This window comes from Muscardinus avellanarius, assembly GCF_963383645.1.
Source record: "Muscardinus avellanarius genome assembly, chromosome: 11".
Lineage (NCBI taxonomy): Eukaryota > Metazoa > Chordata > Mammalia > Rodentia > Gliridae > Muscardinus > Muscardinus avellanarius.
This window is the reverse complement of record NC_137797.1, coordinates 754,186-777,360: the sequence shown is the minus strand read 5'-3', so window position 1 is coordinate 777,360 and position 23,175 is coordinate 754,186. Positions and strand designations below refer to the sequence as shown.

The window sequence follows — 23,175 nt, the reverse complement described above, 5'->3', positions numbered from 1 at the left end:
TGGGTCTACAGTGTAACGTCTGACTACGTTCTCGAATTTTTGTCTGTACCTGCTGGCATGGCCTTTCAGACACAAAGTCAGGAGATCTTTTGTCAGCTCAGATGGGAAACAGGGCTCAGAGAGGGTATGAGGTTCACCCGGCCTGGCTCCTGGCTCGGCAGGGTCAGGGAGGCCCAGATGTGGGGCTGCGCAAGGGCTCCCTGGGCTCCTGCACCTCTTCTCTGGCCTCCCTTCCCCAGAGGCAATAAGCAGGTATGCCTCCAGCTTACAGATTCTCTAGGTGTAGTCTAACAGGTGTGACTCCAGGTATGGCTGTCACCCCTCACCTGGGGACAGAGTTCATCCCCAGCAGGGGCTCTGTTGAGCAACTCGGCCTTGCTGGATTTAGTTATTTATTTATTGCAGTACTCAGGATTGAACCTAGGGGCATCCTACCTCCAAGCTACACCCCCAGTTCTATTTATTCTTTATTTTGAAACAGGATCTCACTAAGTTGTAGAGGGCCTTGCTAAGTGGCTGAGGCTGGCTGCAAGCCTGTGATCCTCCTGTCTCAGCCTCCCAAGCACTGGGATTACAAGTGTGCGCTACCATGCCTGGCTTCCTCGCTGGATTTTGACTTCCCTGAGAAGTTCTCCTGAAGATGTCCAGGCCGCAGCCCCACGTCTGAGAGACAAGCTAAGGAAGCCTGGACAGAGAGGCTGGGCGGAGGCTCTCCTGTGTGGACAGCACATCCCCGAGGATTCCAGTGGGCCCTGGTGAGGTGGGCACCCTGTTCCTGGAGTTCTGAGCCTCTGCCCAGTGCCCCTGCTGCCTGGCGCCTTCACGGTGGACGGCCATGAGCAACAGAGCAGCCAACAGCCAGGGCACCCGCCCACACACACCGCGGCTGGGCTGGGGGCTGCCGTCAGCCATGAGCTCGTCCCTCCTGACCTGTCGAGGTTGTCCAGGGAGAAGCGCTGCGTGGAGAAGCGCAGGTAGCTCTCCTTGTAGAACCAGATGGTCAGGGGGTTCCAGTCCGTGACGAGGAACCACTGCCTGATGTCGAACTTGGTGTCGTAGATGAGCAAGGGCGTCTCGATGTACTTCTGCACCACCCACTTGTTGTCCCTGGTGGGCAGGTCTGTGGCACCCAGCTCCAGGATCTCCTCCACCCGGTCCATGCACACGATATCTGTGAGAGGCGGCAGCTCAGCGAGCAGCTGGCTCCGGGCCTGACACCCGCACCGGCCTCGTCCAGGGCCAGGAGGCAGCACGGCCGGCTGAGCAGGGCCCACGCGTGCGGTGCCCAGCTCTCTCACACAGGGCCAAACTGTGCACTCAGCGAGGACACAGGGGTCAGGGAGGGACGGGCAGAGGTGCCCACCCAAGACCTCACTCTGGGGTATGGTATGAACAGGGGAAGGTCCCTCCATGGGCCTCAGAGCAAGCAGGCAGGGCCAAGACCTGCCGGGATCAGGCAGGGCCTTGGAGTCTAGAGAGGCTGATTCTAAAGGGTGAGTGGACAAAAGGTGAGCCCGGGAGGATGGGGCCCTGAGGCTCTCTCCCTCCACACGCCTCAGCTCGTAGGTGGGTTTTGCAATTTCCCAGCACCCTCCAAGTTAGGCCACGTGACTCCTGGTGACCAGGGACACGTGGGTGGGAGTGACGTGCATCACCGTGTGCTGTGGCTAAGGACAGTGACAGCCCCTCCCGACAGCCACTCTCTGCTGCCACAGCCCTAAAGCCTCAGGGAATGGGGCCACACGTGGCCACCTGCCATGGCCAACACGCATAAGTGATGACTCGTCCTGCCGAGATTTGGGGATTGCTCCTTTTGTGGCACCACCTGGCCCATTCTGAATAATGGGGGTCCACAGAGCCCCGGGGGCACCAGGCGAGCTCTCCACACAAAGCACAAGGCTCTGCTTCTTCAGTGACAGCAAGTTGAGACCCTGCCCAAAACAAAACTCAGGACATGGTAACAAACTGCAAAAGTCACCCTAGCCCTAGACACTGGAGTCCCAGCAGCAGGAAAGGGCTCCGCTGGTGACCAGAGAGGTGTGCTGGTTTTAAGCAAGAGTCCGGGTGTCCCCGGGGTGTCCCTGGGGGTGCAGTGTTTGCACCGGGAGGAAAGTGGCCTGGTGGACAGATGGAGACGGATGCTGTTCGAGGAGGTGGGCTCAGGACAGAGCCCAAGGAGGAGCGCGGGTCAGGTGCTCAAGGAGGAGCGAAGGAACATAAACAGGAAAATGTGGCAAAAGCCACATATGGAAGAAACGTCACAGCCTTAGAACTTTTATTATCGCACAAGAATGATTGGGAAGAAAATCAGCAGTAAGGGGGACAAGATCCTCACTGGAAAACTGGAAAATGCAGCCCAAAGCTGATTCTTTGGAAACGTAGAAAAGATCGGGGAAGCACCGTGAAGTCTTAAGTGTGTACACCCACAGCCAAGCACACGCACAGGAGTATGTGCGCACCTTTAGGAAAAGAGGGACTAGAACTGTACGTAGCTTCAGTTCAAGAAGATAGACTAGAAAACTTGAGCAGACCAGATAACCACAGTCACAGACACAATTAAAAGGTGCCAAGGATCTAATTCAAGAGAGAACCTGTTTTTTTTTTTGTTTGTTTGTTTGTTTTTTTTACAGGTGACTTTTGTGATGAATCCAAGGATAGGAATTGTATTGTTTGAAATCAAAGCCCTCCATTCTTTTTTTCTCCCGTGGTACTGAGAATCATACCCAGGGCATTCTACCTCTGAGCTACACTTTCAGCCCTATTTTATTTTTATTTTGAAACAGGGTCTTATTAAGTTGTGGAGGGCTTCACTAAGTTGCTGAGGCTGTCCCTGAACCTGCAACCTTTCTGTCTCAGTCTCACAGTACTGGGATTACAAGCATGTGTCACCATGCCCGGCCTCATTTTATTTTACTTTATTTATTTTATTTCTTCTTTATTTTTTATTTTATTTCCTTTTTTATCTTTTATTCTTTCTTTCTCTTCTATTTATTTCCTCCATCCATTTCAGAGGCTAGTATAAGCCTGTCACTAACATAAATCAAGGTAATATTAAAAAGAAAACTGTCAGCCGGGCGTGGTGACGCATGCTTGTAATCCCCGTGCTTGGGAGGTGGAGACAGGAGGATCGCACAGGTTCGTAGTCAGCCGCGCGTGCTGGCTTAGGAGACCTTGTTTCCAAATAAATTTTAAAAATATATAAAATAGGTCTGGGAGTATAGCCTGGAGGTAGAAGGCCTTCCAGGAACCCCAGTACCACCCCAAAGAAAAAAGAAAAAAAGAAAAGAAAAGAAAACTGTCAGCTGGGCACAGTGGCACATGCCTGTAATTCCAGTACTTGGGTGGCTGAGACAGGAGAATCACAGGTTCAAGACCAGCCTCAGCAACCTAGCAAGACCTTATTTCAAAACAGAAAAATATAAAGAGGGCTGGGGTATAGCTCAGAGGTAAAATGGCTCTGGGTCCCCAGTACCACAGAGAAAAGAAAGAGAGGAAGAGGGCAGGAAGGCGGGGAAAGGAAGAAGGAAGGAAGCTGCAACCGGCTTAACTTCTGCAAACAAATGAGGAAGTCCCAATTATCTAGCTCAGCCCCCACGCGTGATGGGGACGCGACCTTGCCGGCCCGCTGGCCAGCGGCCCACTGGCCAAGGGGCCCGCGCCCACAGGACTGCCCGAGCCACGGAGCTCACCTCGGCCTCGGGACTTGGCCGCAGGCTTTATGATCCAGATGTTTCGGAGCCCGTCAATCTCTGTCTGAGGGTTCACGGACATGATCTTACTCAGCAGAGCCTGGCACTGGGAAATGTAATTTCTTGAATTGGAGATGAAAGCATTGCCGCTAAAAAAAAAAAAAAAAAAAAAAGAGAACAAGATTCAGAACGCTGGTGAGACCGGGAGGTGGTGCAGGGCCACGCTGACCAGCCGGCGCCCACTCAGGCAGCTAGCAGCGGACCTGGCGGGAAAAGGCTGGGGGCTGCACCTGGACAGGGGTGTCAAGGCCTGGATTTGTGGGTCTGGATGCACGGCGCCCGAGGACTCCATGCCCGGGGCCGTGTGAGACCCGCAGGGACACCGGCAGGTCCTTGTGTGGGGTCCGCCGGCACTGGTGGTGCCCAGATGGCCCCCATGAGAAGCCACCACTCTGCAGACCTGCCTGGCCTTCAGTGGCCGGAGGACTGTCCTGAGAGCCTGCCGTCGCCCTGACCCCAAGCCCGCGCTGGTGGCCTTGCGGAGTCGGCGCGGTGCCGACTCAGGAGCTGCCAGTCTCCTGGGAGAGGGCACACTCAGCACCTCCCCAGCCCCGGGGATCTCCCCGTGACGGCTCCGAGGCAACAGCACAGCCAGGCTGAGGGCTTCGGGGACAGTGGACATCTGCGCTGGTCACCTGCTGGGAGGAGAGGGCAGCATTGGAGAGAAGGTGATGTCACCATGGAGCTGTGGTCAGGGGCCGAGTGAACATCAGTCCCCGGAGGGACACCCTCCCCAAGGGAGGGCCCAGGTGACCTGTGACGGGGTGACCCTGCCCTGTGGGCAGAATATCAGGAGGGATCGCCTCCCGGGTCTCCTGGACGAGCCTCCTCTGCACTGGCCACATGCTAACCCCAGGAGGGCGACGGGCCTGCACAGCCAGTTGGGGCACTTGCGAAGGCGGGAACAGAAGCTGGCAGCCCCCGCGCTCGGAGACCACGCAGCCTGCTGCAGCGGGACGCAGGCTCCTGGCCACTCCGGTGCCCTCCTGGCACTGGCTCAGGAAGAAGACAAGCAGTTTGCCAGCCTGTGTGAAGGAATCCCTCACAGCCTCCAGGACACCGAGCCTGGCCCGGGAAGACACCCATGGGTAGCAGCACCTTGTGGGGGAAGGAAGGCTGAGAGGTGTGAGCGCGGGCAGAGCCTGGGAGGACAGTCAGGAGCCGGCGAGGTGCCAGGAGCCCCCGACCCAACAGGTTCTGGACACGTCCCATGCTCATCCGAGAACAGACCCGGGACAGAAAAGGGGGCAGCAGGCAGGGCTTTCTGGTCCTGGAGCTCCGACACGCCTGTGGGGATCCTGGGAGCCTCCAGGAGCGGGGCCGCAGGCTCCAGCACACTGGACGCAGGATGCCCCAGAAGTGCCCACTTCCTGACCTGAGCCCAAGCGGTCCTGCTGGGCCCCGGCCCGCCCCTCGGCCACGCCTAGGACTCGCTCTTCAGTGCTCGATGCCTACTCGACGCGTCCCGGGTGGACTCGTGCAACGGGCACCAGCTCAAGGCCGAACACCTCCAGGCCCCTGGAAGCCCTGTGTCCCCGCCTGATGGATGGTGGCCAGTCACACTCTGAATTCCCACCAGGCAGCAGGATTTTGTTCTTATATTTTTGGTACTAGGGGTTGAACCCAGGGACATTCTACCTCTGAAATGCATCCCCAGCCCTTTTTATTTATTATTTTCTTATTTTGATACAGGCTTTTACTGAATTCTTGAGGCTAGCCTCAAATCTGTGACCCTCCTGTCTCAGCCTCCCAGGTACTGGGATTAGAGGCATGTGGCACCATGCCCAGCTTGTGTATTAGGGTTTTTGTTTGTTTGTTTTTGCAGTCCTGGGGCTGGAACCCAGGGCCATTCTACCTTTGAGCTACACCCCAGCCCTTTTTTTTTTTTTTTTTTTTTTTGGTGGTACTAGGGGTGGAACCCAGAGGCTTTCTACCTCCGGGCTACACTCCCAAACCTATTTTATATTTTATTTAGAAACAGGGTCTCCCTAAGTAGCCGAGGCTGGCTTCGAACCTGTGCGATCCTCCTGTCTCAGCCTCCCAAGTGCAAGGATTACAAGCGTGCGCCACCACGCCCGGCACGTATTGTGTTTTTAAATTTCACTTTACAGATGCTGCTAATATGTAGAAATAGAATGAACTTTTACATTGACCTTGAATCCAGTGACCTTGCTAAATTCACTTAATCCTAATACTCTACATTTCTTAAAGCTTTCTGTGTGATAGTTCTATCATCCACAAGTCGAGAGCCTCTTCCTTTCTGAGCTGTGAGCTTGTCTTCCTTCCTTCTACACGGTAGAGGTGCAAAACTGCTGGTCCATGCTGCACACAAGTCTGGAAGTGAACATTTCCTAACCATTCTGACTTCAAGAGGAACACTTTTTTGTGTGTGTGTGTGGGTCTGGGGATGGAACCCAGGGGCATTTGACCTCTGAGCCACACCCCCTGCCCTATTTTTATTCTTTATTTTGAAACAGGGTCTCACTAAGTTGTGGAGGGCCTCACTAAGTAGCTGAGGCTGTCCGCGAACCGTGATCCTCCGGTTTCAGCCTCCCGAATGCTGGGATTACAAGCGTGCCCACCATGCCCGGCAAGAGGAACACTTTTAATATAAAACCAGTAAGAAATAGGTTAGTCGTAAAATTTTTACAAACTTTTATCAATTAACAAGGTTTCTTATCTTAGTTTGCAAAAAATGTAAATATGGAAGGCTATGAATTTTACTTTTTTTTTTTTTTTGGTGATACTGGGGTTCCTAGAAGCCTTTCTACCACCAGGCATAGTGGTACATCTGTAATCCCAGTACCTGGGAGGCCAAGACAGGAACATTGAAGATTCTAGGCCAGCCTCAACAATGTGGTGAGACTCTCATTAACCTAGCAAGACCCTGTTTTAAAATAAAGATTAAATGGGTCTGGGGGTGTGTGGGGAGCCATTAAAGCCTTCCCCTAGATTGGTGTCTCTGACTCAGCTGACTGTCCTTTGCCCAGAGTCAACAAGGTTTGGGGTTATGGAAAGTTCAGAGGTCTGAGAGAGGATCAGGTGGTGATGACAGGAGGGTACTGATAGGCCTATCTGTAATGTGTGTGTTTTGTATGGGTCTTTATTGTATTCTGATGGTGATAGCATGAGAATGTTGATTGACTTGTAGCTGTGTATAAATACCTCTGGAAAAACAAAACCGGTGTCGGCGCAATAAAGATGAGATTGACCCAGAAGTAGGCGTCAACCAGGAACGTCAGCGCAATAGAGGGGTGTAGCCGGGAGGTAGAATGACTCTGGGTTCAATCCCCAGTACCACAAACAATAAAGTAAAAAAAAAATAGGGCTGAAGATGCGGCTCAGGGGTACAATGGCTCTGGCTCAATCCCTATTAACAACAACAACAACAACAACAACAACAACAAAATGTATATTGTAGAGCCGGGCGTGGTGGCGCACGCTTGTAATCCCCACACTTGGGAGGCTGAGACAGGAGGATCGCGCAGGTTCAAAGTCAGCCTCAGCTACTTAGTGAGGCTCTCAGCAACTTAGTGAGACCCTGTTTCCAAATAAAATATAAAAATGGGTCTGGGAGTGTAGCCTGGAGGTAGAAAGCCTCTGGGTTCCACCCGCAGTACCACCACACACACAAAAAAATGTATATTGTAATTTCTAAGGTAAACCCTGACAAATAAAGCCAAAATGTGGAACGAGAAAGCAAATTCAGATGGTAAAACCATCAAGAGTATTCGGTCAGTACCAGGTGCAGCCGTGTGTGCCTGGTAATCCTAGCACTTGGGAAACTGAGACAGGAGAATCACAAGTTCAAGGCCAGTGCATGGTAACTTAGTGAGGCCCTCAGCAATTTAGACCCTGTTTCAAAATAAAAAATAAGGCTGGAATTGTATAGCTCAGAGGTAGAATGCCCCTGGGTTCAATCCCCAGTACCAAACACGTACAAAAAGAATACTTGATCAGAGGTGCCCCCACACCCAGACGGGCACCCCTACATCCAGACAGGGGCCCTCCCAGGTGGATGTCCCCCACACCCAGACAGATACCCTGACACCCAGGCATGCCCCCACTTCTAGGCAGGTACACACCCAGGTGGCAGCCCCACCCCCAGGCAGGAGCCCCCACCCAGGCAGGGGCCCTGGTGCCCAGAGGCCATTTGCCCCGTGGGCTCCTGACATTCCATCACGGGCCTAGAGGGAGCGAACATGGGTCTCTGCCGCTGAGGCTGGGGCTGCAGGGATGGAGGGATGAGGGACAGAGGAATGGAGGGATGAGGGATGAGGGATGGAGGGATGAGGGATGGGGGCTGCAGGGATGGAGGGATGGAGGGATGAAGGATGGGGATGAGGGATGGAGGGATGAGGGATGGGGGCTGCAGGGATGGAGGGATGAGGGATGAGGGATGGAGGGATGAGGGACAGAGGAATGGAGGGATGAGGGATGAGGGATAGAGGGATGAGGGATGGGGGCTGCAGGGATGGAGGGATGAGGGATGGGGGCTGCAGGGATGGAGGGACGGAGGGATGAAGAATGGGGATGAGGGATGGAGGGATGAGGGATGGGGGCTGCAGGGATGGAGGGATAGAGGGATGGAGGGATGAAGGATGGGGATGAGGGATGGAGGGATGAGGGACAGAGGAATGGAGGGATGAGGGATGGAGGGATGAGGGATGAGGGATGGAGGGATGAGGGATGGGGGCTGCAGGGATGGAGGGATGAGGGATGGGGGCTGCAGGGATGGAGGGACAGAGGGATGGAGGGATGAAGGATGGGGATGAGGGACGGAGGGACATCTTACTGGATGAGGGAGTAGTATTGCTGGGTCAGCTCACTCCACTCGGCCTCGGAGAGGTCCTCCACGCTGCTCTCCAACTTGTCAATGTCCTCGTGCTCCAGCTGCCCCAGGTAAGCCTGGCACACCTTGCAGGCCATGTCCACCAGCTGCCCCGAGAGGTCCTTGAGCTTCTCATCAGCGATCTCAGGATCTGGAACCCAAGTCCCCAGACAGATGCTCACACTCAGACATCCTACCTCAGGTGTGCCGATGCCCAGGCGGGTCCCTTGACACCCAAACAGGTGCCCCACACTCAGACAGGTGCCCCGATGCCCAGGGAGATGCATCGACACCTAGACAGGTGCCCACACTCAGAGAGGTGCCCTGATGCCCAGGGAGGTCCCTCGATACCCATACAGGTGCCCCGATGCCGAAACAGATGCATCGACACCCAGACAAGTGACCTGATGTGACACCAGCTGCCCCATAAGAAGGTGGCTCTGAGGTCTGGGCCCACCGTCAGGACAGAGTGGGTCGCCGTGGATACGTGAGCTGAGCCAGTGCCTCCCTGGCTGCGCGGACCCCAGCACACCCTTACCTGTCTTGCCACCGGGGTCGCCGTGCCTGGCCTCCTCCTTCCTCCTCAGTTTGCTTCTGTTGTAGGTCTGATGGCTGACCACCCACTTGAGGATGCTGGAAGCCATGGTGCGCCGGAAGTCGTCTGGAGGGGTGGGGGCAGGGCCGGGTGGAGGGCATCCTTCCCTCAGCCAGGTGGCCCCAGCCTTGCAGCCGCCTCCCGCCACAGCCCGCCCGTCTACTCGTCCTCCCCAGCATCTTTTCCCTGGCCCTCTGGCCCTCAAGAGGGCCTTTCCTCTAGAAGCCCTGTCTCAAAAGGACAGAGGGCTGTCTCTAGAAACCCCTCTGCTTCAGCACCGGGATGCTGCGAGGGCTCCGCCATCCCCAGCTCAGGGCCTCTGCACCCCCAACCCTCAGGTGGAAACCCCCTCCTGCCCGGTCTTGCCTGCCCCACCCACCACAAAGCAGAGTCCAGCCTGGCTCTGAGGGGCATGGCGGCCACCCTGCCTGGGTGGGACAGCCACGGAGGCCTCTGCCCTCAGAGCCAAGCTGCGGACACTCAGCTCTGCAGCTTCTGTGGACCTGTAGTGCCTCCTGCCTCCAGCCTCCGGCCTTCCTCACACTGCCGTGGAAGTTTCTGGACAGGCCCGTGCGGGGTGGACCAGAGGTGTCTGTGTGCGGTCCTGACCTGGCCAGGTGTGGGGCCGCCACCAACTTACCCAGGAACTCCTGCTTCTCGCTCTCCGTGCAGAGGCTGTAGCAGCGCGGGAAGAAGGAGTTGGGGTTCGCCTGGACGTACCACGGCAGGCTCCGCATGTTCACACACAGCCCGATCTCCAGAGACAGCGGCACGTCAGGGACGCAGCGGGCAGCCGGGCCTCGCCACACCCGGGAGGCCAGGACCAGCTGTCCGCCTGGGTCCCATCTTTGGCTTGGCCTGTGCCCTGAGGAGGGGGTCTTCTGTGTCCCTGGGACCACCCAGAGATGGAGCGAGAGGCATGGGGGAGCCCTGGGGCTTGGGTGGGGTGGGCAGGAGCAGGGAGTCCCAGGCAGCAGCCTGAGGTGGCCTCCCCGCCGCCGCCCGGCCGGCCCCCACCCTCTCCCACCTTGGTGGTAAAGGACGCTGTCTTTCCATAATGGTTCAGCATCTGGTCCCCAGACAGGCTGTGGTAGTCAACAACGTCCCTTTTGATAGTCCAGAGGAGGTAGGGCATCTCGTTCTTTACCAACCTGGACTGGCAAGAAGAGACCTCTCTCAACACCAGAGCTCAGGCAGAACAAGAGAGGGGCAGACCTCAAACTGCAGCCTGCCAGCTGTGACCCAGCATCCCACGGGCTGGACCACGTGCGCCCAGAGGCCAGCTGACTCCCTCCCCCGAGCTGCCCTCCCCTGCATCATGCTGGGGCTCAGGGAAGCTGCCTTCCCTCCCGTACTCCCTCCCTGAGCCTCCACTGTGGGAGCCTGGCTAGGCCTGCAGCTGCAGACACCTTGACCTTGACAATTCCTGTCTATCTGCAGCACTTGCTCAAAAACTCTAGCCAGCCAGGCATAGTGGCACACGCTTGTAATCCCAGCATTTGGGAGGCTGAGACTGGAGGATCGCGATTCGAGGACAGCCTCAGCTACTATTTAGTGAGGCCCTGTTTCAAATAAAGGATAAAAGAGAAATAGGGCTGGGGGCGTAGCTCAGAGGTCGAATGCCCCTGGGTTCCATCCCCAGTATCGAAAAAAAAAAAAAAAGTGTGCACCACCACACTCAGCTCTTATTCTTTTATTTTGAAACAGGGTCTCACTAAGTTGCGGAGGGCCTCACTAAGTAACTGAGGCTGCTGGGAACCTGATCCTACTGTCTCGGCCTCCCATGCACTGGGATAACAAGCCCAGCTTTAAAATATAGTTTTAAAATCTGGAAAGCTCATAATCTCTAATTCTACTCTACAGGGTTTGTTCTGTTTAGGCAGAAGCCTCCATGACCCACATTCTAATCACAATGGCCCCTCTCCTCACCCGAGTTTCCCGAGATGCTTAGTAAACAAAGGACCCTTTAGGAAGGACAAGATCAGATACCACCCAGCCACCACACCTCCACCCCAGCGGGGTCCCCAGTCACACCTCCTCCAGGACGCCTAGAAAGGGATCCCAAGACCTCTGGAGCCTCTCACTCTCTGTGAGCCACTGTTCCTTAATAAGCCTCTGCCTTTGTCTCTGACCTGCGTGTGCTGACATTCTTTTTGCCACAAAAGCCAAGGACCCCGAGCCTTGGGGGAGTTCCCCCGCCCACGCAGGCACTCCTCAGCACCCTCCACGGGCTCGCAGTGCTGACCCGTGACGCTTGGACCTCAGCCTCTCCTACCCTGGGCCGGCTCCTTCTACGGCTCATTGGTCACGTCTGTGGAATTCCATGGAAGCTGTCACCTGTGAACTTGGACAACGTGCTCCTTGGCCACTAGTGGGGTGTTGGCCAAGTTTTTGCCCAATTTTCTATTTGTCTTTTTATGATTGACATGAGTTCTTATGTTTATTCTGGATATTTGACCTTTTAAATTTTTTACTTTATTATTATTTTTGGTACTGGGGGTTGAATCCAGAGGTGATCTACATTCAAGCTACACCTCTAGCCTGGTCCATTATTTTTTGTTTTGAAACAGGTTCTCACTACAATTCTTTTTTTTTTTTTTTTTTTTTTTTCGAATCTGGGGATGAACCCAGAGCATTCGACCTCCAAGCTACAACTCCAGCCCTATTTTTTATTCTTAATTTTGAAACAGGGTCTCACTGAGTTGCAGAGAGCCTCACTAAGTAGCTGAGGCTGTCCGCGAACCACGATCCTCCGGTCTCAGCCTCCCAAATGCTGGGATTCTCACTACATTTCTGAGGCTGGCTTTGAAGCTACAATCCTCCAGCCTCAGCCTCGCAAGTACTGGGATTACAGGCATGTACCACCACACCTGGTATAGATATTCGATCGCTTGAATTATGTGTACTGAAAATATCTCCTCCCAGCCAGGCGTGGTGGAGCATGCTTGTAATCCTTGCGCTTGGGAGGCTGAGACAGGAGGATCACATGGGTTCGAAGCCAGCAAAAAAACTCCTCCCATTTTACAATTGTCTTGTCTTCTTATGGAGAAAGGTGGGGTCGGAGTCCCAGAGGAGCCAGGCTGGGGCGCAGCTGCAGCAATGCAGGGGTGTTACTAGAGACCCCACCAGCTCGCCAGCTGGGTCCCGTCAGACATCACCCTGCAGCACACGGACTCGCTGCTGGCCACCCGTGGCCTTCCACATTCACGCAGGAGGGCCGCTGGCTGGGTCCCTCCATGGCAATATCTCGAGGGCAAACATCAGACGGCCATGGAGTAAGGAGCCATCCAGGTATCGGCTAGCGGCTGTCGTGCGGCCTGACTCAGCAAGGGAGCCTTTTAGCAGACAGCACAGCTGTCCTCTTTCACCACTGCTGTGGACAGAAGGGCTTCTGCTGGGTCCGAGGGAGCCCCAGAGCTGAGCCTTGAGAGCACAGGCTCCGAGAGGAAGCCAGAGAGTCGGGGGCCGGGTCAGCCATTCCTACTGGGCAGCCCTCCACGTAGGGTGCAGGGCAGGCCTGGGGTCGGGGGGCCGGACACTCCGGGGCCACCCTCCAGCACAACGGGCCCTGCCACTGTCTGGTCCGGAGGCCTGCTGTGACTCTGGGCTGCTGTCTCTCCTCGGGACACAGGCCAGAGTGCGCCAGAGAGGCTGCGGTGCAGAAGCCGGGTGGCCTGAGCGGGCACCTACCATCACGTTGTGGATGTCCTCTGGTTTCTCTGAGGTCACTTCCTGGATTTCTTTGACTTCAGCGCATTTATTCTCTGCAAACAGACGGGAGAGACACGATGGTGCCAGCTCAGTCCCAGCGCCTCGCCATGCCAGGGCTGTGGCTTGGGGAGTCTGGAGGCTCAGATGTCTCTGGTGAGGGGCGGCGAAGGCAGCCTGGGGTCAGCGTGATAGGGTGTGGGCTGGGTGGAGGGCTGGGCATGGACACAGGGTGCCAAGAGGTGACCAGGACCCGGGGGCTTGCCCGGGCACAGGTGCCTCGGGTGAGGGAGGTGGGAGAGCAGCAAGGGGGACTTAGACCCCAGCAGGTGTGGACGTTGCCACACTCAGGTCAGCTGACTCCCAGCTAGACAGAGGACACGGGCCTCCCACACGCTACCCGTGGCCCCCTCTGCTTCATCCTCTGTGCTGGGAAGGATCTTGGGCAGGAAGTGGAACTTCTTCTCCACCCAGCCCTTCTTCCGCAGAGTTGCCCGGACCACGGGGTAGTGTCCGTAGATGGAGAAAATCTTCTTTTCCTACAACGGCAGAGCGGGTTTCAGTGGGAGCACCGAAGATCACTGGGAGTCCTCCCCCGATGGGGGAGTTTTCGGAGCAGAATGAGGGATGGCACAGTGGGAAGAAAGCAGGTGCTGCTCAGAGATCACAGAATGCCTGGAGCTAGAGCGGGCAGCTGGATGTGTGCACACGTGCGTGCACACCCAGGGTAGGGCTCACTGACGGGTTTGTATGGCACCTGCCCAGGGTGTGGTATTAGGAGGTGGTAGATTATAAGCTTGTAATCCCAGCACTGGGGAGGGTGAGATGGGAGGATCGCAGGTTCGCAGCCAGACTCAGCTACTTAGTGAGGCCCTCCACAACTTGTAAGATTCTGTTTCAAAGTAAAGAATAGAATAAGCCAGGCGTGGTGGCGCACGCTTGTAATCCCTGTACTTGGGAGGCATAGATGGGAGGACTGCGCAGGTTCAAAGCCAGGTGTGCTGGCTCAAGAGACCCTGTTTCCAAATACAAAGGTATAAAATTAGGTCTGGGAGTGTAGCCCGGAAGTAGAAGGGTTTCCAGGAACCCAGTATCACACACAAAAAAAGAATAAAATATAGGGCTGGAGATTAGCTCGGAGGTAGAATGCCCCTGGGTTCAATCCCCAGTACTACACACACAAGAAAAAATGGTATGGGATCTTCACAAGGCGAGTCTGCTGGGACCCAACACTGGGTCCTGGGCTGTCCTCGGGAGGGATTAAGGCTGGTCTCAGGAGCTGACAGCGGGCTGTTTTGAATGGCTGACCCGGACCCCGACTCTCTGGCTTCCTCTCGGAGCCTGTGCTCTCAAGGCTCAGCTCTGGGGCTCCCTCGGACCCAGCAGAAGCCCTTCTGTCCACAGCAGTGGTGAAAGAGGACAGCTGTGCTGCGCCACATCTGCTAAAAGGCTCCCCTGCTGAGTCAGGCCGCACGACAGCCGCTAGCCGATACCTGGATGGCTCCTTACTCCATGGCCGTCTGATGTTTGCCCTCGAGATGTTGCCATGGAGGGACCCAGCCAGCGGCCCTCACCAGAGGCCAGAAGGGCTGCAGCTGAGGTTTTGAGCCTCCAGTGCTGCCAGGCAAATAAACTCCTCTTCTTGATAAAGTACACGTCTCCACTGATTCATCATGGCAACAGGAAGCAAGAAGGCTGTCCCAAGGGCACCCCTGAACCACGCTGCTGGGAGAAGGCAGAGGACGTGGCTGCACTCAGCCATTGGGCAGGTCGGCAGCAGTGCATGGTCATTAGGGGCTGGGCAGGAGGAGGCACTCGGACCCTGGGTCCTCAGCAGACACGTCCAGGTGATCCTCTGCAGTGCCGGGCAGAACATCCTCCCCTGGCGTGCAGGTGGAGCCCGTGGCCACCCTCCCAGGAGAAGGGGCTACAGAAGGAGGGGCAGGACATCACCCCGGCCTGCTGGCATCATTTGGCAAGGACTCTGCAGGTGTAACTAAGGCCCTTAATCAGATGGCCATGGAGTAAGGAGCCATCCAGTTATCGGCTAGCGGCTGTCGTGCGGCCTGACTCAGCAGGGGAGCCTTTTAGCAGACGTGGCGCAGCACAGCTGTCCTCTTTCACCACTGCTGTGGACAGAAGGGCTTCTGCTGGGTCCGAGGGAGTCCCAGAGCTGAGCCTGGAATGCACACAGCCCGATGCCAGCCTCGAGACCCCGAGCAGACATGTGGCCAACTTCGCCAGACTCCCAGCCTGAGACGTCAGGAGGCCAATGGGCACCGCGCACACTGCCGAGCTCCGGCCAACTACTTACACAGCACAGACCACAAACACAGGAGCCCAAGGGGACCTGGGGGTCACAGCCAGGAACACACACCTGGGCGCCATGACCAGAAGCCTGAGCTGGATCCAGCACCCACACAAGATCAAGTGCGCCATTCGGAAAATCATCACCAAGGTCCGTGATGTGGCTGTGTGTGCGGACAGGGCACACACAGGAGGAGCCTGGCTACCAATGCAGGGAGTGGACAGCCGTGAGAGGGCCTACGCTCTACAGCCCCACAGGACCTCCTGGCCACCCCCACCCTGCTTAGTGTGGGCAAATTGAACGACTTCAGAAAATGGAGCTGGGCGTGATGGTACACACATGCAGTTGGGACAGGAGGATCCCAGGTTCGCGGACAGCCTCCGCAACACAGACTGTCAGCAACCTAGCAAGAACCTGTTTCCAAACAAACAATAAAAGAGACTGGGAGTGTAGCTCAGAGGTAGAATGCCCCTGAGTTTAATCCCCAGTACCACAAAAACAAAACAAACAAACAAAAAATGGATTAATTTTAGTATGTCAGAATACAATTCCCAAGGGAACAACAAAAAAGAATTAAAAAACAGTGTAAAACTTCTATGAGACAGGGGGAAATGGAATAAAAAATATAATCGGACGAAAAGAAGGCATGAAAAGAAAAGAAATCTGAACAAACAGGCCATGTGGAGTGTGTGAAGTAAGACAGCAATACACCTGGACATATGGTGGCTTAGTCACAGATAAACACACTAAGTGCTCCGCTTGAAGGGCAGAGTGCCAGGCTGGACTTTTGTGTGTGTTTAAAAGTTAACGCTATGTCATTTACAACAGACCATAAAAAATAAGCCTACAGATGTGTTAGAAAATAAAAGGAAGCCGGGCGTGGTGGCACACACTTGTCATCCCAGCATTCGGGAGGCTGAGAACCGGAGGATCACGGTTCGCGGACAGCCTCAGTTACTTAATGAGGTCCTCTGCAACTCAGTGAGACCTGGTTTCAAAATAAAGAATAAAAAATAGGGCAGGGGGTGTAGCTCGGAGATTGAATGCCCCTGGGTTCCCTCTCCAGACCCCCCCCAAAAAAAGAAAGAAAAGGATATACCATGTGAGAAAAATAGCCTTTGGGAAAGATACACATCACTAAAGTAAAGCAATCATTTCATAATTCTAAAAAGGTTTAACTAACCAGAAAAGTACATTTCTATACACCTATTAAGAGGACAATAAATTATACAAAGTAAAAATAGACAAGCCTACAGAGCAGTCAAATCCACAGTTATGAGGCCAGTGTGGTGGTGCATACTTGTAATCCCAGCATTCAGGAGGCTGAGACAGGATTGTGGTTCATGGATAGCCCCAGCTACTTAGCGAGGCCTTTTGCAACTCAGTGAGACCCTGTTTCAAAAATAAAAAGACTAGCCGGCGTGGTGGTGCACGCTTGTAATCCCCGCGCTTGGGAGGCAGAGACAGGAGGATCGTGCAGGTTCGAAGCCAGCCGCCTGCGCTGGCTTAGGAGACCCTGTTTCCAAATAAAAATGTAAAAATAGGTCTGGGAGTGTAGCCCGGAGGTAGAAGGGCTTCCAGGAACCCCAGTACCACCAAAATAAATAAATAAATAAATAAATAAAAATAAAAAGACTAAAAAATAGGGCTGAGGGTGTAGCTCAGAGGAACAATGCCCCTGGGTTCAATTCCCAGTACCTCAAAAAAAAAAAAAAATCCACAGTTACAATGCAGTATTTTAATATGCTTCTCAGGAAGTGATAGAAAACAGATAAAGAATTTCAGTAAGACCAAAGAGGATTCGAAAAACTCAAATAACAAACTCCACCTAATCACCATGAACAGGGCACTCTAAGAAATGTTAGGCGTCAAGTAAGTCTAAACAGCTCGGTGGGATAACAAGAGCGGCATAACTACACAAGCCTACAAGCACAGAAATCAAGAACCAGATTTTAAGTTACCATTGGTCAATGAAGAAGTAATAACACGAACCATGAAATCAACCGGGCACCAACGAAAGTTCTGCAAAATAACAGCCGGTGAAACACAGCTAACGCAGTACTCAGAGGGACATTCACAGTCCAACAGGCTCATGCACTTGAGGTTTCTGGAAAGTAATGAGCTGGCAGAGTTCTACTTCTATGAAACTCCAGGAAGGCTGGCAGGGCTGAGGAACATGTCCGTGGTTTCCAGGCTGTCAGGGCAGGGAGAAGAATACGCGGGGGGCCAGGAGGGAACTCTGGAGGGGGATGGAATGTTCATCACCACTGCCTGCTTTATACATTTGTACATGTTCTGCTTCTCTATCTGCGCGTGTCCAGCCCGTGACACCATCGTGCAGCGCGCTTTATAATTTGTGCATATTTTACACACGTATCTCAGAAGCCATTAAGAGTGAAGATGTTTCCATCACCAATGTGTACTGGCGTCCTCGCTACGCCCGACCCATCCGGGCCCTCCGAGCGGCAGATGGGTATTGAGAGAACACCTCCCTTTCTGGAGTCACTTGACTTTCACAGTCTCAGAGCGTTGGGCGTGGAGGCATCGTTCACATCTACCGAATACCAGCACAGTCCAGGTGAACTGCACGGCCTCACTCCCCACATGAATTCGGAGTCATGGCTCTGGACTTTCCCTCCCCTCCCATGAGGCATACCCCTCCTGGAGCACATCACACATCGGGTGGGCCCCACGGGGAGGGGCTGTGGAAGGCTCTCTGAGTAACTGAAGGGCTGTGCCTGGCCTGGAGCCCTGGCTCCCCCTGTCAGGATGAATAGAGAAGGCCAAGACATGTACCCCTGACCGAGGGGGCGCACTGCAGGAAGCACCGCCAACTTCCAAGTTCACACAGCTAAGCCCCTAGTGACACTGGTGCAGGCAGGTCCCCAGCGCCGGGGGACCCAGGCCAAACACAGCCTCCATATTCCAAAACGAATTTCCACATTCAGAAAGCGTCCCTTCCCACTGAGTTCCAAAGAGCATTTACCTTGATTGCTTTTTCCGTTAACTGTCTTGCGATTTTGTATCTGTCTAGTTTGGGGGAAGAAGCCAAGTCTTGGGAAATTCCTTGTTTTGATTCTGCCAAAAAGAAACAGGTATCAGGGCAAAGGGAAGGAGCTGAGCTGGTGGTATACCAAAGTTCAACATGGGGACTGGGCTCATGGAGGTCCCAGCACCGCCCCACTCTCCCGGGGCCATGCTGGGCCTGCACACACCCGTGTCCACCCATCATCAGCACGTGCCCCCAGCCTGGGCCCCCCACTCTTTAGCCCCTCTGCCCTCACCACCTCCTCACCAGGCCGCCACCCTGCCTCGCCCTGCTGGTCCCCTTCCTGCCCGCCCGGTCCACTCTGGCTTGGGGACTCTCCATCCTCTCTCTCTCTGGATCTTTCCTATGTGTGGCCAGAGGATGTGCATCTTCTTGGCCCCACCTGGGACAATGGCTCTTATCCAGTGGTGCTTTGCCCAGAGTAGACAATGGCCCCTCTCCCCTCCAGATGCCCTCCCTGCCACCAGCCCCTCTCTTGGTGCCATGGCGTGGATGTAGAATGTGACTAGATTGTGAGGCTCTGACCTCATCCATCAAAAGGCTCAATCCATTGACAGCTGGATGGACTACTGGGAGGGGGACCTAGCTGGAGGAGATGGTCACTGGGGTGCTCGTTTCCCCCCACTGCCTCCTTCCTGGCTTCAGGGAGCTGAGCATGTCTCTCCCTCTCCCTCTCCCTTCCCTCTCCCTCTCCCTCTCCCTCTCCCTCTCTCTCTTCCCTCTCCCTTTCCCTCTCCCTCTCCCTCTCCCTCTCTGTCTCCTCCACTGCCCAGAGCTGCTCAGCAATTGATTCTCCACCGCACCTTTCCGCTGTGAAGTTCTGTCTGCCTCAGGCCCCAGGCAGCGGAGCTGGCCGGCACCCAGCGCTTCTCTGACCTCGACCACCAGGATCCCACAAGCAAACACCAAATCCTCGTGCCCCGCACTGCTGCCCACCAGCTCCACTTCCCTCTCTCCAGGCCCCACATCTGCTGGGCTCCCCACAGACTGAGCTGAGTCCACGCACACCCGAGTCTTCCCTCGAGGCAATGCTACTTGGCTGACCGGTTCTCCCTCCTGTCCCCACTGCTACCCCCTTTCTCCCAAGTCCTAAACATGGTGCCTTTGATCCTGCAGCTTGCCATCCCTGACCAACCCTGCTCATCCTGTTCAGTCTGGAAGATTCCTGGAATGCACATATTCCACCTGTCTGTCCTGACCCCCAGTGCCCCTGCACCCGCAGTCCCTGGGCGTCTGAGATGCTCTCGGTGCACCCGCCCAGCTCGGCCCATCTGCTCCTCCCTCCGGCTCTCCCCACTCCAAATCCAGGCTCATCAGCCAAGTGACTTAGACTAAAGCCCAGAGCCATGAAGCCTTGAAGCCAAAGTTACCCAGATAACAAAAAACCAAATAAACACAGGTCAAGGAAAAACATCTACAGACTAATATCCCTCATGAACATAGATTCAAAAGTTCTCAATAAACATTAGCAATCCGTGTGTGTGTGTGTGTGTGTGTGTGTGTGTGTGTGTGTGTGTAGTGGTACTGGGGTTCCTGGAAACCCTTTTATCTCCAGGCTACATTCCCAGACCTATTTTTATATATATTTTTAAAATTTGGAAACAGGATGAGGCTGGCTTTGAACCTGCGCAATCCTCCTGTCTCTGCCTCCCAAGCAAGCGTGTGCCACCACGCCTGGCTAGCAATCCATATTTAAAAAAAAAAAAACATAAGGAGACCCTATATCATGATCCAATCAATTCGTTCTGGGATGTATGGTTGGTTCAACATACACAAATCAATAAATGAAATTCATAACATACTTAGGGTTAAGGACAAAATCACATGGCCAATGCAAAAAATTCTTTGATAAAATTCAGCACCATTCGTTTTAAAAATATTTTAAAATTATTGAAGAAAGCAGGGATATAAAGAACTTACTTCAACATTGTAAAAGTTATACATGACAAACCTAGACCCAATATCATACTTAATGGGGAAAAACAAGCCGATTTGCTCTAAAATCAAGAACAAAACCAGATGTCTCTGCTCATCCCCATACAGCCTAGCGCTTGAAATTTTATCCAGGGCAATTAGGCAAGAGAAGGAAATAAAAGGGATACAAATAGGAAAAGAAGAATTCAACTCACCACTGTTGGCAGATTACAAAATTCTATACTTAGAAGACCTAAAAAATTCTACCAAAAGATTTCTAGAGCTAATAAATTCAGCAAAAGTAGCAGGATACAAAATCAATATAGGAAATTCAATAGCATTTTATATACACCACTAAGAAGTCAGAAAAGCAATTCCATCACAATAACCTTAAAAAAAAAAAAACCCAAACCCCTAGGCATAAGTCTAACTAAGGGGGTGAAAGCCCTCCATAATAACCATTACAGAATGCTTAAGAAAGTGACCCAAGAGGACACTCAGAAGACGACTCGCTGACCAAGGCAAGCGCAGGGGTAAATAAGGACAAGGGCGGCGTCCAAATAGCAGTATGGCAGTATTCCAGGGTACTTGTACCAGTTTCACTAACGTGAAGGAGGTGGGTGGGAAGAGGAGCCGGCCGAGCGAGCGAGCGAGCCGTGTGCACCTGTCTGTACCACTTTGAACCTTGCTGGGATGTCTAATTATCAGAAGAGCCACAGGGCACGGGACGCCCCAGCAGGACCCCGCGCGGCCGCCCGGCCATCTGCTCGCCCCCACCCAGGCAGCGACCGGGGCGCGGTACACACTCGGTTCTCTACGGTCTCCATCCCAGGAGGCGGAGGCGGACGGCAGCCTCCGGCCGGGCTCCATGCCGGGCTCCGAGGGCTCCGCCCGGTGGCCGCAGGCCCCTGAGGAGAAAGGAAGGCCGCCTCCAGCCAGACCGCCGCGGGGCTCCGCCGGGCCGCGAGCAGAGGCGGGGCAGGGCTAGCGCGGGAGGCACAGGTGGGGGAGGAGCTCTGGGGCAGGGGCAGGTGTGGGGTGGAGAGACGGGGGAGGGGGTTAGGGTTAGGGGTGGAGAGAGGGGGGCATGGGGGCAGGTCTAGGGCCGGGAAGTCTGGAGTGGGGGCAGGTCTTGGGGCGGAGAGAGGCAGGCAGGTCTAGGGGTGGAGGGGGGCAGGTGTAGGGGTGGAGAGACGGGGGCATGGGGGCAGGTCTTAAAGTGGGAAGTTGGGGTAGGGGGCAGGTCTTGGGGTGGAGAGAGGGGGGCATGGGGGCAGGTCTTAAAGTGGGAAGTTGGGGTAGGGGGCAGGTCTTGGGGTGGAGAGAGGGGGGCATGGGGGCAGGTCTTAAAGTGGGAAGTTGGGGTAGGGGGCAGGTCTTGGGCCGGGAAGTCTGGGTGGAGACAGGTCTTGGGGTGGAGAGAGGGGGCAGGTGTAGGGGTGGAGACACAGGGGAGGGGGCAGGGCTAGGGCCGGGAAGTCGGGCGGGATGCCCTGGCGGGGGCGGTCAGTGGGCAGGGGTCGGTGTGCAGGAGGGCCGGGCTGGGCAGTTAGGAGCTCCGGGAAGCGCGGGGGACCGAGCCGCCTGGGGAGGGCGGAGGGGCCGGCGGAGGGCCGGGGCGCGGTCCTCACCGGGCGCGGGCCCCCGGCCGTGCCGCGCGCCCCCGTCCCCCGCCGCGCGGGCCTGCGTCCTGCGGTCGCCCCTGGCGGCGGGCCGGGGCGGCGGGCCGCGCGTGGCAGCCCCGGGGCGCGGGCGGCGGGCGGCGCGGGGCGTGGGGCTGCGCGGGCGCGCGGGCGGGGGGCGGCGGCGGCGCGCCGAGGGCCGGGGGCGCGCGGGCGGCGGGGGGCGGCGGGCGCTGGGCCGGGGCTCGGGCTCGGGGGTGCGCTCGGAGGCGGCGCGGGGGCGGGGGCCGGGGCGCGGCACCACGCGGGCCATGCGCTCCGGGAGGGCCCGCGAGTGGCCGCGACCCCCGCCCGGGTCCCGCGCTTCGGCCCCGCCGCGGCGGTCGGGGTCACACTGACCCGCCCCGGCCCCCAGCACGGCGGAGTCACAAAGCCCGCGGTCACACGCAGCCCCCCCGGGTCACCAGCCTGCGCCTCGCCGCGCCAGGGCGCCGCCCGGCCAGAGGGGCCGCCTTCCCCGGGGCTGCACAGAGCCAGAACCGGGGGGCCTGGGCCCCCGGGGTCAGTTTGGGGTCCCCAGCCCTGCCCGGGCTTTGTCCGCCCAGTCCTCCCGGCCTGCGTCGCGTGCCACCTGTCCCGCCCTGGGTTCCTTTCTTCTTGGCGCCCACCCTCCCCTACAGTTCTTTTATTCTCGGTCGCCCCTGCCCCCTGGCCCGGGGGGGGGGGGTTAGGAGAGACCCGCCGTGGCTCAGGGCATTCCCGCCGATGTCCCAAACCCAGCCAGTCTTCGGCGGGGGAAGCCCCTTTATTCTGGAGGTTCTGATGCTCAGGGCTGCACAACCAAGGATACATAAAAGGTAACTTCACGCCCCCACCCTCCTGGATCTGTGGTTGTTTGGTATTGGAGGTTGAACCCAGAGGCATTCTACCTCTGAGCTACACTCACAGTCCTATTTTATTTTTTATTTTGAAACAGTCAGCCAGGTGTGATGGCACATGCTTGTAATCCCAGTACTTGGGAGGCAGAGACGGGAGGATTTCAAGTTTGAGGACAGCCGTAACAAATGGTGAGGCTCTCATCAACCTGTGAAACCCTATTTCAAAACAAACAAAACAGGGCTGGGGTGTGTGGCTTGGAGGTAGAATTCCCCTGGGCTCAGTCTCCAGTAACACACACACACACACACACACACACTAAAGAAAGAAGAAATTAAAAACAGAAAGAAGAAACGGAGAGGGGAAAAAAACGGGCTCACTAAATTTCTGAGCCTGCCCTTGAACCTGCGATCCTCCTGTCTCAGCCTCCCAGTACTGGGATTACATTGGTGAGCCACCACACCCACACACACTCCTGTTCTATGCCTCCATTTTTCGGAACCTGGGCAAGCGATTCTCTGAG

General features: G+C 55.6%; 1 protein-coding gene across 1 annotated transcript in view; it reads right to left on the bottom strand.

The window, feature by feature from the left end:
* TTLL8 (tubulin tyrosine ligase like 8) overlaps positions 1 to 18,261 on the bottom strand; it is a gene marked incomplete at its 3' end in the record, with an annotated part of 39,819 nt that extends 21,558 nt beyond the window's left edge. The window contains exons 1-9 of the mRNA XM_080706122.1: positions 18,178 to 18,261; positions 13,284 to 13,422; positions 12,866 to 12,939; positions 10,203 to 10,331; positions 9,816 to 9,930; positions 9,119 to 9,241; positions 8,545 to 8,731; positions 3,690 to 3,838; positions 931 to 1,171 (exon numbers count right to left, since the gene is read on the bottom strand). Of these exons, the coding sequence (XP_080562248.1) occupies positions 931 to 1,171; positions 3,690 to 3,838; positions 8,545 to 8,731; positions 9,119 to 9,241; positions 9,816 to 9,930; positions 10,203 to 10,331; positions 12,866 to 12,868 (947 nt within the window). The 5' untranslated portion in view covers positions 12,869 to 12,939; positions 13,284 to 13,422; positions 18,178 to 18,261. The remainder of the gene's footprint in view (positions 1 to 930; positions 1,172 to 3,689; positions 3,839 to 8,544; positions 8,732 to 9,118; positions 9,242 to 9,815; positions 9,931 to 10,202; positions 10,332 to 12,865; positions 12,940 to 13,283; positions 13,423 to 18,177) is intronic.
* Positions 18,262 to 23,175: the final 4,914 nt, after the last annotated feature.